General features: G+C 36.1%; 1 protein-coding gene across 1 annotated transcript; it reads left to right on the top strand.

Annotated features, from left to right (window-relative positions):
- LOC116258154 (photosynthetic NDH subunit of lumenal location 5, chloroplastic-like) lies at positions 1-3753 on the top strand. The gene is made up of 7 exons (XM_031635303.2): positions 1-151; positions 271-483; positions 663-813; positions 953-1041; positions 2980-3034; positions 3113-3198; positions 3309-3753. Exons 1-7 carry the CDS (start codon positions 125-127, stop codon positions 3459-3461), a joined length of 774 nt encoding a protein of 257 aa, XP_031491163.1. The 5' UTR covers positions 1-124; the 3' UTR covers positions 3462-3753.
- The last annotated feature ends 12918 nt before the right edge of the window (positions 3754-16671 follow it).

The following is a 16671-nucleotide window of genomic DNA, read 5'->3' as shown; positions in this document are numbered from 1 at the left end:
GAAGAATTGGAAACAATCCCAAGGGCTATTGTTGTCATTCACTGCTCAAATAAAACCCCTGGAGAAATGCTTCACTAGTTATCTGAAACCACTCTGGAAGGCCCCTGTGTTCCTGTTGATAACAATGGCTGCCTCTCTCACTAGTGCTCTGGTACTCCTTTCCCCAAATCCTAATGCTTCTTCTCTCATCCGCCTTAGTCCTCCTCCGCCTTCTTTAATTTTCTCATTTTCTGACTTGGGTAGTCGTTTTTCTCTCGTTTACTTGCGCAGGGGAACGTGGGGACGGCAATTTCGGGCACCCAAAGCGCTTGCTCGCGTCGGCTGCTTCCCTCTCCCTCGAGTTTCGTCAGGTTGAGAAGATACCCGTCACCATCCGAGTGTTCGTCCTCTCTTTTCTACTCTGTTTCGGGCGGTCTGCTTCCTCTTTCTTCGACTAGCCGACGAAGAGCCACTCTGGTGAGCTCCACTCGTGCTGCATTGCAGGTAAGGCGTCGGCATGTCCACTGTAGCTACTATGTTATGGTTCCTTTGCGTTGGCTTTCTCTTTGGAGTAGCGTTGTTGCTGAAAAACGTGGACCATTTGGGTTTTTCTTTGTTGATGAATGGATTGGGGTTCAGATGCTTGTATGTCCTATTGAATTTCTTTTATTTGGGATTTTTAGGAAGCTGAAGTGCAGGGCAAGGTTACCAGCAAAGTTTATTTCGATATAAGTATTGGGAATCCGGTGGGGAGCACCGTCGGAAGGATTGTGATTGGGTTGTATGGTGATGACGTCCCTCAGACCGCGGAGAATTTCCGGGCCCTGTGTACAGGTCTTGGTTCAATCTTTCTTTTACGTGATAGCTTTCTATTTGTTTGGTTAGATGAAGGTTTTTTGTGTTTCTTTTATTAATGTGTCTACTGCTGGCGTTCTCAGACTTCTTGTTCATAATATTTTCTTGCTTCAATTAGGTGAAAAGGGGTTCGGATACAAAGGCTCTACGTTCCATCGTGTAATTAAGGACTTCATGATTCAAGGAGGAGACTTCGACAAGGGAAATGTGTGTTTTCTCCTCAACTTTTGTCTACCACTTTTCTTTCTTTTTTCGCATTCTGTCTGGCTATTATTTTGCTTTCGCCTTCGAATACATTTTTTTTAAGATTCTGATGTGCATTTTTGAGTTAGTGTTTCACTGTGGTCTAAATTTCGTAACGTCGGGAAATCTTAAGTGTTTTCTTTATGGTTCTTTTGGTTACATTTTGTTTTTCATGACAAAATTTAAAGCTTTCGAGCATGTTCTACAAGTGTGGGTATCATGAATAGACATGATGAGAAGTCGTCCGGCATTTTCTTCAAAGCTCTATTGATGGGAAAGACATTAAGAAAAACCCTTTTTGTATTTTGCTTTCCTTTTTCAGGAAGCACTAGTAAATTTTTGTTTTTCAGTAGTAACATTGAGGGTAATCTGTTCTTTTCTAGCAGTTTCGTGGAAAATCTGATCATGATTGAGAATTGTTCTTGCAATTGCCTTATGCAACATGTTATTTGTTGTCAATCTGGTCCAGTTCGTAGCGGTGCTGGGTCAGTGGAAATTGCAGCTACTAATTGTAATTTAGTAAGATCTAAAGATAAAAGGGAATATTGAACATAAAACAAAACAACACAATGAGTTCCAAGTATGGTAACTCATGGACTGATGATTTGATGACTACAGTATCTGTTTTCTCTTTCCATGAATCTGAATCGAGATTAGCACTATCTGCAACTTAATCTCTACATCTTGAATCTCAAAAAAGTCTTTTCTCATGAATTAACCTATCTAATTCTTCCAAGCTGGGTTTTTCATGGGTTAATGATCTAAGACAATGTTTTTCCACTTCTTCAGTCCAAACCTCGATCAGAACTACCAGTACCATGCTTTATTTGAATATACTGTTTGAAGGTTAAGACTATGTTCTTCATATGTAATTTCCTTCTCTTGTGCTTATGTGCACGTCGTCTGTATGTTACTGTTAGTATGAAATGATAAAATTCTGAGAATGTATACTTCAGTCACAAGATACCTTCTGGTACATTTTCATGAGTTGGGTGGTAAAATCATATTTCGAGAATGCAACATCAAATGCATCACATGGAACTGTAATAATTTTATTGGAATAGCTAATTCTTTGTCCAGAAACATTAAAACTGGAACCTTCAACCTTTTGCTTTAATTACGTCAATCAAAGAATTGGACACTTTTAAACAATATTGAATATGGTTCCATAAGCACAACTTTTCACAGTTTGGAAAGGATGACAAAAATGTGAAAAGGATGATCCTCTACTTGTTATTGGCTCTTGTATAGCCAGTAACACTTTTTGATCAGTGAAGCTTTTCCAGATGCTCATTGAGTCAAACCTTTCAGGAACAAGTTAGGGTTGGAAAGGAGAATAAAAAATGGAGGAGGAAAATGTAATGTAGCACAAAATAGGAGGATGAATAAAAGGTAATTTTTCAGTTTAGTGGAGGAAAGGCAGGCAAATAGAGGGATAATTGGTTTGTTTTTTCTGGTCTCATGACTAGAGAATAGTTGATTTTAATACGAAAAGAGTAATAATGGATTTCAGTAATGATGGTTGATGTCTTGTTGTTCTTTTTGTTGTTGTTGTGTGAGTGTGTGTGGGTGCATGCATTTCCAGTTTTCCTCCATCACAGATGTTTGTGTGTGCATGCACATACCAAGTGATGCTAAAACACTATAAACAGTAGATCTGAAATTAAGTTTCTAAAAATTTAAACGTCAATCAACCTAAGGTTTGGCACTTGTTCATCCACCTGAAGCTTTTACTCTTGCGTTATATCTGTAGATTTTGGTCTCTATCACATGAGTTTCATGTTGATGAACACAAATTAATTCAAGAAGTTAAACCTGAAGCAACTTTCTGTTATGATGTATTGACCATTTATTCCAAGCTGTCTACTTGGATCACTGAGCCACATTTGCTCTCTCTTTCAGGGAACTGGAGGAAAAAGTATATATGGACGTACCTTCAAAGATGAAAACTTCAAATGTAATGACCTCGGCATTCTGTCTCGTTAAGTTTCACCCCATTGTTTGAGCTTGCTCATATGATAATTTACTTCTGCAGTCGTCCATACGGGGCCTGGAATTGTTAGCATGGCAAACGCTGGACCCAACACAAATGGAAGCCAGTTTTTCATTTGCACTGTTAAGGTGCCTTGAGATTATTTAAGAAAGCATTTCCTTCTCTTTCCCTCCAAGTTTGGTGAGCTTATCATTAATCTTGCCTTAAGAGACTGAAATGGTTGTTGCTTATATTGCAGACGCCATGGTTAGACCAGAGGCATGTCGTCTTTGGGCAGGTGCTTGAGGGTATGGATATTGTGAAGCTGATTGAATCACAGGAAACGGACCGAGGTGATCGGCCTAAAAAGAAAGTAGTGATCAGTGATTGTGGCGAGCTTCCTGTGGTTTGAAAGAGGATATGCGTCAGAATAAAACAAGCCAACCCAGCATTTTGTTGTGTTTGAGGAAAATGTTTTGTTTCTCAGGAGTTGCACTATATAGAGATTATGTTTCTAATTATGAGCTAAACCCAAGTGAGATTTCCTGAAATATTTCCATCATTTTACAGGAGCTGAAGTTCTAAATCCATACCTATGGATCTTCGTGTTGTATTGATTAGTGCATTGTGCATGCCTATTCAGTGCTTTTCCAATACGAGGTTCATCTAATAGAGTAGAATGATCCTAGAAGCAGCTTCTGTAATTTTCTGTTTATACTCTCTCTCTCTCTCTCTTTCTGTTTGATGGGCATTCGGCAAAATGGAGAAAAACAGAAACATTGCTTCAGCAAAAAGTGATAACTTGTTGAAGATACATTCGAAAGTGAATATTTTATGCATTTTTGAAACGATATTGATGCTATAAGTTTTTCATCAAAACCGAACACCTTCTGATGAAACAACAGTAGGAAGCTCAGAATAATCAATAGACTTCCATACATCTTGCTGGAATGGAAAAAAACTTGAATGTCTGAGCAGTTCTCACATCCAAAACTGTAGCAAACATGCTTCCCAGTTTTTAAGGGAAAACATATACTTTTTGAAGAGAGAAATGCAAAGAACATTATAAGCTGCAACCCATGTGGAACCACATCCGAGTGCTGTAAAAATCAGTCTCAATTGGTCTATTCAAATCAATTCGAGTCAGTGGGATATTAGTTCGATTCACTGGTCGCTACAAGGGTAATATATTCGTGCTTTCTTTTTTTATTATTTTTGAATATGTATAATGTTATCTAATTTTTAGTATCTGTTTCACTTTCTTCGTTTACTCTTATCGAAAGATGAATATAATATCAAGTTTCTCCCATAAACGACCAAGTCAGCTGGATCGCTTAATTGACCAATTCAATTCAAGTTCTTTTTGTCTACAACATTGATCTGCCATTCTTGTACCTACTTTTGTCACACTTGGGTGCTGGAAATGGTCCGATTTGTATGCTTTTCCATGGGAAATAGTGATGTAAATGGTTGGTGTACTTTCGGAGCTTAGTCATTATAAGCCGAAAGCCTCATAAAAAGAGAAATACATGAATATTTGGAGTTCAGCAAGAACATATACTATTTTTTATATATCCAATATAATAAAATAGGAAAGTTGGTAAAAACCAGACCACTTGGGTAGGGGAAAAAAACTAGACCCATTAAAATTAAAGTTTTTTTTTCTACAATCTAATGTTATGGATGTGATTTTAAGAGTGATTTGATGAGACAGACACATTTACAATTAGTGTTTATAAAGACATTAGGAGGTTCACAATTTATTTTAAAACTTTTTTTAACACAAATTTAAGATGCCTGGTATTTATGCCTTATCCAAGTACTCTGATATTTACCAATCACTGTAATAAAACATGTAAAAATCCTCAAACTGAATCAGACACATTTACAATCCTAATTTGAATAAAGAGATACTTCAAATCTTCAGTAATTCTTTTTGGGGGACAATTTTTTGATGCAAAAGTGGTTGATTTCAGCTATGAAAAATTGGTTTGCATTCACAAACTTGAATCAAATTAGTGGCAAACCAATTTTTTTAATGAGGGGTATGAACTGCAGTTCATTCTCTATTTCTTAATAGCAAAATTTTTAATAGTTACTAATTTAATTATGTTTGTATGCGCAGGGGTGGAGCCTGCATGGTCCTAGCCTTACCTCAAAAAAAAAAAAAATTACATGTTAATTTTAGAAAATTTCACTTGTTGTATATAAAAATTTTGAAAAATGATAATTCGGTCCTGTCAAAATTTAGAAACTTTAATTCGGCCCCCCTCATATGATAATATTATCCTGTCGGCATCATATAGTTACAAGGACGGATGGTAGACTTTCTATACTTCCACTTTTCGCTTTCAAGCATACCAAAATACAGCCATACATGTGTCATACACTAAGGCCGAGTAAGGGTGGAAAGCAGAACTCATTGGAAACCAATTTTTTGGTACAACTCACAACTTAGTTTTGAGTGATTAGATGAGAAGTTAGGTTATGATGTGGACATGTGTGGGCAGCTGCCCTACCAAACTATTTCATTTTCAATTGTAGGCCATGTTCGTCTCTATGGGGTGCCAATGGGCTCAGGCCAATGCTGTTAAGTGTCTGTGTGCTGCTCCTCCATGGTTAAGAAGCCTGCCTGTGTTAAGACTGTTTTGTCTTGTCATTCAAACATATAAACCAAGTTTTAAGAACTGGTTTTTGCCACAAAATAGTTTTTTTTTTTTGTTAAACAAAAATTGTCTCAATATTAGGTTTTTTCATATATGATTTGGGAAGCATGAGTTTCTTGGTGATTAAATTATCAAATTGAGTTTTGCCGCGAAGTCGTTGTCCAAGTCACATGAATACTGGTACGGGTGCAGAGATAATGGTACAAACACGCGATAGGATAAGGCAAAATCTGCATATGTGTGTGTATAAAATTCTATAAGATAAAAGTAAAACTCCACAAAAATGATAGAAAAGACCACAAAAGATATGCAAAATTTCAAAATTCTAGAAAGAATCTACAAAATTCCACAGAAAACCTGCAAAATTCCTCAAAAAGTATGCAAAACTCAAAAACTATCGTATCCGACATCCGTGTCAGCTGGTCGACAAGTGTACAACAGCCTTTTAGCGGTGTCCGTGTTACTTGGTCAATATACATTATACACTACTTTAACATTAAGCTTTTTTCAAATGGATAAATTCAAGTTTGAAAACTTCTTGGCCCCAAGGAGGAGAAAGTCTGATGATCAATTTGATTCTTCGGGGCACTATTCTTTACTACAAATGATGATACTGTGATACTCTAATTGATAGGTACACTACGGATCCACCAAGAAGGCGGTGTTGCCCCTTCTTGTGGCTTCCGCTTAACAAAACCTAAATAAAGTCATTTTCCAATCTTGAAGGAGCCATAGAAGTCACATTTGCGTTCTCATAAGGTTATTGTTAACGTGGCGATCTGCGAGTCAATTGATAAAATTCGTAAAACGACTAGGGCTCTCCATGCTTCCCAATTTCCATGTCTATGTACATCGCATGTCCGAACATTAAGCACTAGGCCGGCAAAAGGGTGCCAGGGGAGATCATCAACGGCGGTGGCCCTTGGGAGCACCAATCGAAAGCTGGTTATGTACGCCGTGTTAGGACGAAATTTCGCGTGTCAGCGTGGTTAACGACAAAAATGCCTTTAGAAAAACAAACTTTTTATAGGGATAAAAGAAGAAATCGAAAAAAGTAAAAAAACTTATCATTGCAAAAAGAAGTTTTTACATGAGCGTCACTAAAAATCACTAAATCGTCAGTAAAACACTTACAGACGTTTCTATTGATGCAATTACAAATATCAATGAAGAGTTTGTCACTGATACTTTCATTGACAATGTAAAAATCCAGTTGGTGGATTCCAACTCCTCTCATAATAGTTTCAGTTACAACTTAAAAAAGGCTATTAATAAAAACCTCTTGTGTAAGTCCTTGAAGATTCTTTACAATTGTAGACACCGAACTCAACTCTTAATTGTTAACCTTTAAAGCACAAGCCAAGGAAAAGCAATCACTTAATAACACTAGTATTTAGGAAGCCAAAGGCCCTATCTTTACTGACATTTTATTTTATTTATGTCACTAAAGAAATAGGTGCCTCCAAGTGACATAATCAAGCTAGATTGTCAAATACACACACACACATATATATATATATATATTCACTTTCTTGAGCTCTAAGCTTAGACATGGAACTGTCAACAAGAAAAAGTCCAAGCTTACCATTCAATGTGGAGATTTGGGATCTGAGTGAAAGCAACCATCCACATTTTGGACCAAGTTTTCATTATCATGATGGCCCACCAAAAAATGATAGGAGGGGTCCTTCCTTCAAATTATTCACAATTTGGTATCCCTAAAATTCAACATCATTATCCATTCCAGAAATGTCCACAAAAATATTGGCAGATCTTGAGAATTTGTTGCTTGGAATGCAACACTACTTAGACTAATTTTCATGAATTTCAGAAAAAATAAGAGCAAGTTTTACAACAAGTTAGGGTTGGGCAGATCCCGAGTAGGACACAGCCCAAGTGTTGAACTTTTGACCTCGCTCCTCCAACTCAAACGTGTTCTTAATTACAAAGACCTTTGTTTGAAGAAATATATTGTTTTAGTCCCTTCAAGCATGGCTTGAAGATTCAATTCATGTTTGTGACTCCCATTTCATCAAAAAAGACTTTAACTTAAAGTTTTGTCCTGGTTGAGCAAACAGTTGGTAGGCGGCCAGTCGCTGGTTCAAATGAGGCAACGATCTCTTGTGTGTACGCTCAGACCATGAGAACATGGGCTTGGACTTGGAAACTCTACACCAAGGTGAACGACGAAGTCTCTCAACTTAAAGAGGTCCGCCCCAAATAAAATTAATTAAAAAAAATAAAAAAACCTAGAGTTTTAAAATGGTAAATGCATATTGGTAAGCCAAAATCACTTTTCATTGTTATAAGGAAAAAAAAAAGGATGCATGATCAATTTTGTAATTCTTTGTGCCACTTGTTTTGCATTCTTCATTCTTGGATATGCTCTCACAGCTCATGAGAATTGCAACCATTTGAAAGAACTGTTCTCCCCAAGAACTATTCTCCAAACACTTAAGAGAGAGGAGAGAGATTTTTTTTTTTTTGGTAGGCGGGTGGTTTCGGCCTTCTCTTGGGAAGAGTGGTGAGTTTAGCCTCTCGCTCACTTGATTCCCAGAACCACTGAAATGTTTCTCTAACCAACTATAAGTTGTCAGCATGCTGTTGATTCAATTATAGCTTTTGAATTGGAAAAGTAGTTGTGCAAGTTGGGTGGCCGCTAAATGTCATCAGCAATCAATCAACTCACTCTTCTTCCTAACTCTCTTCCGTTGACCTTCCCTATTTTAAAAGGGGAGCCGTTGACACGTAAGTTCAAGCGTGGCGGAGGCAGCACCCCAAGAAACTAAAAATAGAACTTATATCCTAAAGGGATGAGGATTTGGATGAGAGCTTCGGCACTTTTCTCGGTGGGACAATGAAATACTCATCTTCCTCACCTAAAAAACGTTGTCTAATTCCTTTCCCTTGAAAATAGCCCGAAGGATTTCTCCATCTAAACCTGGATAGAGAAATCTGCAACACACACACACACACACACACACACATATATATATATATATATATATATATATATATATATATATATATATATATATATATATATATATATATATATATAAGAGAGAGAGAAGTCTGCTTGATCCATGAGAACATGCAGGTTGAGTGAAAGAAAGGAACTTGGGAAAACCAAAACAATGCAGGTGGGTCAGCCATGCAGGTGAATTTCAAGCAACAATCTATTGACTTGCAGACCTTGTGAGAGCGACAAGAGTGCTGTTTATAGTCAAAAGCAAAATCCAGCACTTCAATATATTGGAGCATCTGTGGCACTGTGAAGGCCAAGAGATACTAAAAAATTATTTGAGAAATTTTCATTTTGGCTTACTTTTTCAAATAATTTAAGTTAGGAGGATGATTAATATTTTGTTTTTTCTAATAAGTTCACACTTTTAACAGAACCTGCTAAATAAGGGCCCAATGTAAATATTCAGTATTTTGGAGAAAAAAAAGAAAGCTGCATTTTTTTTTTTTCTAACTTTACTATTCTTTCAGTAGATTATACTGTCATCGCTTTAACTAACTTTTTTTGCTTTATAGGTTAATGAAAATTGACTCGATGCCCTTATTTAACATTTTTCTTGAAAAAATGTGACCCTTTCTTGGGTAATTGAAAATTTTTATCTTCTTTATGAAATTACGGGCAAAAAGTTGGCCCCAAACTGAGAATTTCTCTATTTATTAAGAGTTTCATGTCTGAAAGTTTATCATTAAAAATGGTACCCTGGCCAATTTTACTCACTAAATATTCATTTAATTTGTAATTTTATGTGCCCATGATATGTTATAGGCTTCTTGATAATAAAACTGTTTATTTAAGTACATATAAAACAGCCCAACTCTTTTTGGGCAGTCTATAAATTAAATCAGGCTAACCTAGGAGCTAACTCTATGTAGGGTTTTTGATAATATAAAATAAATGATGCATCGAATTAAATGATCAATTTTCTGGTCGGTGAAATCATTAATAGAAAAAAATTGCTTTTTGGTGTATTTATGTTCAACTATAAATCAACTAAAAGTTGCAGAGCTCCCAACTACCAGCCGAAGAATTTATTTACATCAAAGGCATATTTCTTGTGCATTTATTGGAGGGAATCATGCATATTTTATTGGCGCATACTTTCAAGTGTTCTCATGTTTATCCTGCAGATACAAAAAAGCATGATTCGATTGGAATAGTTAGGCACATCCATCTCCATGCAGAAACCCACCTCTTATATAAACCATCTTGGCCCATGATGGGGCTCACCCACTTGAGCCATTGGGCTTGGTAGGAACCCACCAAACAGGCCCAGTGCTGGCACCAAGGATCATCAAGCACCATGATAGTGACAACCCACTTTAGCAATTTCAATCTTGTTCACACTATAATTTGTCTAGTTTTAGTCCTATTTCAAGAATATTTTTCTATAAAATGCTTCACTCATATATTATATTCATGCATCTTCTATTTAGGAAAATTGGCAGCGGTACGCGAGAAGCGAAGCCACCCTCCATTCTCTCTGCTCTAGAGTCCAGGGCTGTTTCGGGATCTGAGTTGTTTTATGGTACACCTTTCAACCTACGGTACACCTTTCAACTTGAGTGTAGCACATACCACCGTTTGCAGTCCAAATGAATAGCACCAACAAGAATTGAATTGAGGACTCGTTGTCTGCGCTTCTCTTAGGTCAACCAGCTATGATATGTCCATCGGGTTATTTATAGAAATTGGTGATTTTCGCCTTGACTTACCAAAAAAAAATTACTAAAGAAGAAAAATGGATTTTTTTAAAAATTCTCGGAATACGTGCACATATAGCACCTGATTCAAATTCTCTAAGTTACATACCTATAACTTGAGCGAATGATGCTACTAGAATCAAACGAAATGGCTGCTGCATCTCGTCTGCAACCAAACCACTAGACAAAGAAGTGCATATTCGAGTGACCTCATATCCGACAAGAATAAGAATCAATTCGAATCAAATCAGTGCCAAATCAATTCAATTTAGCGGCAGATTGAAAGGTTCCACATGTTGGCTTTTAAATTTATTCTTAAATATTTAAGAATTTTTTTTAATTATTTTTATTTTTGTACATTTCTCATTTATTTGCCAAAAAATTACCAATCCATATTTTTTAAGGGTTATTAGTTCATTTCGCTGGCCCTTAGAGAGGTTGCTGCCCCTCCACAACATAACCTCCGTCTCAAGGATTCAAAGAGCTTACTTTGGGATTTATTATGGTTTGGAGGAGGAACGCTTTAAGACGTGACAGTGACAGTGACCACTTCAAGATTCGTACATAAGTCTCTTTAAAACACGAAAATGGATTTCTTTTAATCGAATCATTCAACATCTACGCAATCGCGTGGGATGCAAGTAACCAGAGGGAACATAATTTTAAAGCCAAACAAAAATCGCGACCAAGTTCGTGAATTCGAGGTAGGAGATCAAGAAATTCGTCATGCATGTTGTTGTTATGGGGTTAAGCAGAAAAAGACCTTCACCATCATGATGGTGACAAAGTTTGTCTAGGAGCTCTGCACCATAATGAAGGTCAATTAAGCTGATAAACTGCTTCACCAATAGTGAATGATGGAATGCTTAATTAAGTAGATTTTGATGAGGACAAGGAAAAAGAGCAAGAAAAATTGGAAAGGGGTGAGTGGATAATGGCTGGATTCCTGACAGGTGAGGAAAGGTTAACATCTTCTCCCATGACAATTCATTCCATTTGATATTTCTTTCGCACTTGTGGCTTATGGTTAGATATATATATATATATATATATATATATATATATATATAGAGAAAGGAAGAGAGAGAGAGAGAGGGAGAGAGATGATATTATTTATAAGAGTGCCTTTTCTGGCTTTGTGGGACCTTAGAAAGGTAAACATGATTATACAAATATTGAGTCTTCTAATAAGATTTGTTCAACTTTAGCTTTATAGTTCCTTTCTAGACATAGCAAAAAGTCTACCCATCAAATATTACAGGTGTAAGTGTACAATTGGGTCCAATTGAATCGGAAAATATTAATTTTACGTTTGTGGAATCTCCTTTATGTACATAATTCTTATACCTTTTTTATAATAAAGGTCGGAAGCCTATCCCCTAGCAAGCGAAGAGCTTCCCAACGGTAAAAAAAAATGCATCTCTTGTTTACGGGAAACGGAATGGATTCTAAAATTTGAATCTTCGTTCTTGGTAAACAATAAATTTTTCGGAGAGCAAACACGTCATATAGTTGACAAGTACAAAAAAAATGTTATCTCTAGGTCAAGGGATGAGAAAAATGTTTCTCCTCTACCAATGGGGGTTGAAGACCTTACTTTCCCAGTTGATATTACATTACGGGACTATTTCTCCCTGTCATCAAACATGCTCCTGAAAAACCAGCATGAAGGGGCAGCTGACTGATTACTTTGTATCTGGAAACCATGGATCTAATGTGGATCTGAAAAGATCCATGGTAAAATCTGTGGTTGATCAAAATAGGGTTCTTAGCTCCAACCTATGAACTAATTTAAGATCTTTATTTTACTTTTTTGCATTAAATAAAAAAGATGTCCGGTTTATGATGAGAAAAAAAGATCTCATCTTAAATCTACAGTTCCCTCAAATCCGGAACTCGGATAGAAAGTGATCCGAATCAAATTTGTGGATTTTGCCAATTTTCATTGTGCTGGATTTGTTGTGGATCTAACTTGTAATGCATTCTGCTCTTTCAGATTGGATCCGTTTGCAAATTGCAAGGTTCACGTTGAAGTGATACTCCGTGGGGACTGGGACATGCTTGCGTAGTGCGTACCCTTCTTTAGAGTTGTAGATATTTTTCTCCTTGGATTTTTCATGACGTGGTTGATTCGGAGGGAGCGTGCGGCCTTATCCTAACGTCAGCGCTGGCCTCCGAAGCTCGCCTTTTAGGCTGACTGCGTGGTTCGAAATAAGCCCTATAAATAAATATACATCACAAAATTATTCAAAATGGTGTTGGATTTTACGAGTATCATCCGAAAATTATATTTACCAACTTCAAAAACATTTTCATTTTTTTATTAATAATTTTGATTTCATTTTTCCTTAAAAGTTTAAAGATTTTGTGGAGTTTCAAACGTAAGGTTTTTCTTCGGTATAATACGGCAAACTTGAAAAAAAAATGAGAAAAAAATACTTTGAAAATTTTTAAAAAACTAGAAATGATGGAAAAATAAAATAAGTGAAAAACTAATAACACAAACAAATATATAAGTAGATTTGCAACAATAAAAAATGAAAAATGAAAAAAAAACTTTTGACATTAAAAAACATGGAAAAATTGAAGAAAATATCTGAAAAAAAAACGTTTTTTTCTGTTTGTGTTTTTTAAGTTTTAAATATCACGCTTTTTTTCAAATGCGTTTTTTGTGACTATCTCTTAGGTTGTTGCAAGGTAAACAGTGACAGCAGGAGCAAAAAGCTAAAATTTTTTCATGAAAAGGACGGAATTAAAATTTTTTCATGAAAAAGACGGAATTAAGTTTCTAAATTTTAATAAGAACCGAAATAACATTTTTTAAAATTTTTATACAAGACAACTGACCAGAAATTCCCGACTATATTGTGCCCCTTTAAAAATATCCTTATAATATAGTTCAACCCAATAATCACATTTTTTTTTTGCAGAAATATTAATTACATAAAAAATTGTATCGACGACCAAAGCGATCTTGCCACAAAGGCTCGCCAATCGCCATCAATGACAAATATGATGGATCCAGATCTGGATGAGCTGGGGCTGGGCCCGACCTGTTTGGAATCTGAGAAAGAATATTCCGTGCAAATTTTAAAGAGGTGCAGATACTCTTCTGAACCAGAAGATTTGGGCACCCATTGCTCGCAATAAATATCGATTAAAATATCCGGTACGGAAGTACCATTTCTTTGTACGCATTCCCTTTTTCCTCCTTAAGAAATATGTGGATCCGGTAGTTAGATCTTGGTGTGTTATTGTATCACAACTCATAGCCCGAAGTTGAGCTCTCTTGATTTGAAATCCAACAAAAGTTGTTTTCAGCTTATTAAAGAAATAGTAGACTGAGAATTGAATAAGGAAAAGTCCATTTCAGGGCCCACTTTCTTCAAAAAGTGCTTCAAAAGCAGGCCTCACATTTTCAATTTTCTAGGTACACGCCTCGCTTTTGTGGGCAATTGCTAAACAAAGCCCCTAAATTAGACCATTTTTCTCTCCAGAAAATGGGGTAGATACTAGATCCATCAAAAATGATCTTAACAATTGATTCAGTAATTTGGTGTTGAGTTTCATCTCTTTTGAAGCCCAGGTTATATATATGCATGTGTACCTTTACAGGGTGTTTGATTGTTGTCCATTGAGACAAGACAAATAGGACGTTCTGTCCATCACACTACTGTCATTTTTTTATAGACAATTATGTTTTTTATCCACCGTTTGATGATTTTAGAAACAAAACACCACGTTCTTTTTGTCTGACGTTTGTTTTGAATATGTCTGCTATGTTCTGTTCTGTCATATGTTTCGCAAATGTTTGGTTGGCATATAGCTTCGTATCACGTTCTACCTCTGTAGGATAAAGAGAGTAGTGGCCGCGAGAATCGAACCAGTGACGTACTACTTAATGCATCACCAGACCAACCAGCAACCCTAAGATTGAGTCCAAAAGTGATCAATTTTCTACTTTCTCTTTTTTTTTTTGAATTTAATTGATACTTTATATGGATGCCCTTGCTTGGTGAAGACTTCATGTCAAAATGAGAGGAATGTTAGGTCCCCTTTTGAGTGGCAGGGTCAAAAATGTAAATTTCATTAAAATAAAAGGTGACTCTTAGGTTTGTAGAAAAGATCAAATCAAGCAGTGGAGAAATTATGTCTTTTTCTCTTGTGACACAAAGTAAGATGTGTCTTAGCATGTCAAACACACATAATTAAGAGGTCACATTGCGTGTTATGTCCTTTCACCTGCGAATCTCGAAAGAGCTCAATTACCTGATGACACGCAATTGAAAAAGTTCAATTACCGGACGACACGCGGCTGCATGCGCGTCGTCAGGTAGTCGAGCCCTTTTAGTAGCCGCAAAAAATTATAACAAACAACCTGCTCGCGATAATTAATATGATATGAGAATTTGGAGCATAGCCAGGCAGTTGACTGTTAGTTTGGTGCTAAAATGTAAAAAAGAAACTACATAATGCACTAGATGTGAAACTACCTCATTGGTTACACCCTCATATATATTAGTCCAATGTTATAAGTATTGGTGTACATCAAGGGGAAAATGTAAGATTTTTATTTTTTCTTGGGAGATCAAACTTGACAAATGAATGAAAGAATTACAAAACAACACAACAGTTAAGGACCAAATATACTGAAAAGGAAAGGGGCACAAAAAAGTTGAAATCAAGTTTCAAACTTTAGACATATGGTCTCACTCCTTGAACAAAATAAAAGAAATGTAAATATTAATGATTTGCCATTGACCTTCATGGTTTTCTGAACATTTTTTTAGCAGAACCACCTTGTTGAAATTAAACAAAGATGCGGAGGCAGAAAGTAAATTACACTAATATTGACATAGTTTATTCCCTTGTTTTAGGTACACCAGCAGGCCAAACTTCCTTTTAGGTAGTATCAAACTAGAATAATTTATTGGCAATCTCTATTCAGTTGACTTCATATACTAATTATTTGGGGTGTGAAAGCAATCCCAGATGCTGGAATTCCCTTCTTTTTTATATCAGCTGTTGAAACCAGCATGTTGGAATGTTATTAAAATAAAGCAAATCATTCTTTTGTGTTTGTTTCTCATTCATTTAGCTAATAAAGGCGCACTGCCCATAAGGGAGAGCAGTGGCGGAGACAAGTGTGGGCTGATGCGGGCGATTGCCCATACCATTCCGTAGAAATTACTATATTTACACATTAAAACCTCATATACTCGATGGGTACCCGGTACTCGTCCCAACTTGAACGTGAAAAAAGGCATCGAGTTGACTCGAGTGGGCCCTACTAAGTCTGGTTTAGCTTGATAAGATTTTTTTAATACATATTTTATTGATTTATAATATAGTTACAATATTTTATTAGTATAAATTAAAAAAATATATATTTTTTAATTTAATCGAGTTGAGCTCGAGCTAGGGTTTTAAGTGTCGGGTCAGGCCCAGGCCTGAGTTTCAGGTGTCGGGCCAGCTGCATGCCCTGGCTTAATTCCACTGCCTCTTGAAGAGAGGCTACTGCCTCCTTCCTTGCCCATCACACCTAGGGTTTACAGAAGTTGCTTCAAAACCTATTACAGTGCAGTGCAGTGGAAGAACCCAATTTTTTATATGAGTTTTATAGGTGTATCTGTTGTAAACTTTTTTTGAACAGAACACTTATAAAATCCTTCAAATCTTTAAAACTTATGATCTAAACCCTACAAATATTTTTTTTAAAATAATAGTAGAGCAATGTGAAAATTTTTCTGAAAATTTATTTATTAAAGCCATTGGCCATTGGATATACACCAATTGTTTACAATAGTTGATTAAATTATACACAATATTATATGCTTGGTGTAACCAATGAGATAGTTTCACATATAGTGCATTAAGTAGTTTCTTGTTTACATTTGAGCGCAAAACTAACATTTACCTGCTCCACTGTGCTCCAAATTTTCTAGACCACATTAATTACACATCTTACTTGTTTGACAAGTTAACAAATTGCCAACTTTTATGAAAACTACTTGATTTGATCTTCTATACTAACCTAATAGTCACCTTTTATGTTGATGAAATTTACATTTTTTACCCAGACTCTCAAAAGCGTGCTTCACACTCCTTCGCCTTTTCACATGAAGTCTTCACCAAGTAAGGGCTTACTTGCACCATCGTCTCTAACTATAGATAAAGTACCAACTAAAATGAAAGAAAAAGAAGAGCTAAAACATTTTTAGCTTAGGAATT

This window comes from Nymphaea colorata, chromosome 7 (assembly GCF_008831285.2).
Source record: "Nymphaea colorata isolate Beijing-Zhang1983 chromosome 7, ASM883128v2, whole genome shotgun sequence".
Classification (NCBI taxonomy): Eukaryota; Viridiplantae; Streptophyta; class Magnoliopsida; order Nymphaeales; family Nymphaeaceae; genus Nymphaea; species Nymphaea colorata.
The sequence above is the reverse complement of the archived record's forward strand: the minus strand, read 5'-3'. Positions and strand labels throughout refer to the sequence as shown.

Coding starts and splice junctions, on each gene's coding strand:
- LOC116258154 (XM_031635303.2), top strand. CDS start 125: ATGGCTGCCTCTCTCACTAGTGCTCTG. Junction 152..270: donor CCTCTCTCACTAGTGCTCTG/GTACTCCTTTCC, acceptor TTACTTGCGCAG/GGGAACGTGGGGACGGCAAT. Junction 1,042..2,979: donor GAGACTTCGACAAGGGAAAT/GTGTGTTTTCTC, acceptor TCTCTCTTTCAG/GGAACTGGAGGAAAAAGTAT.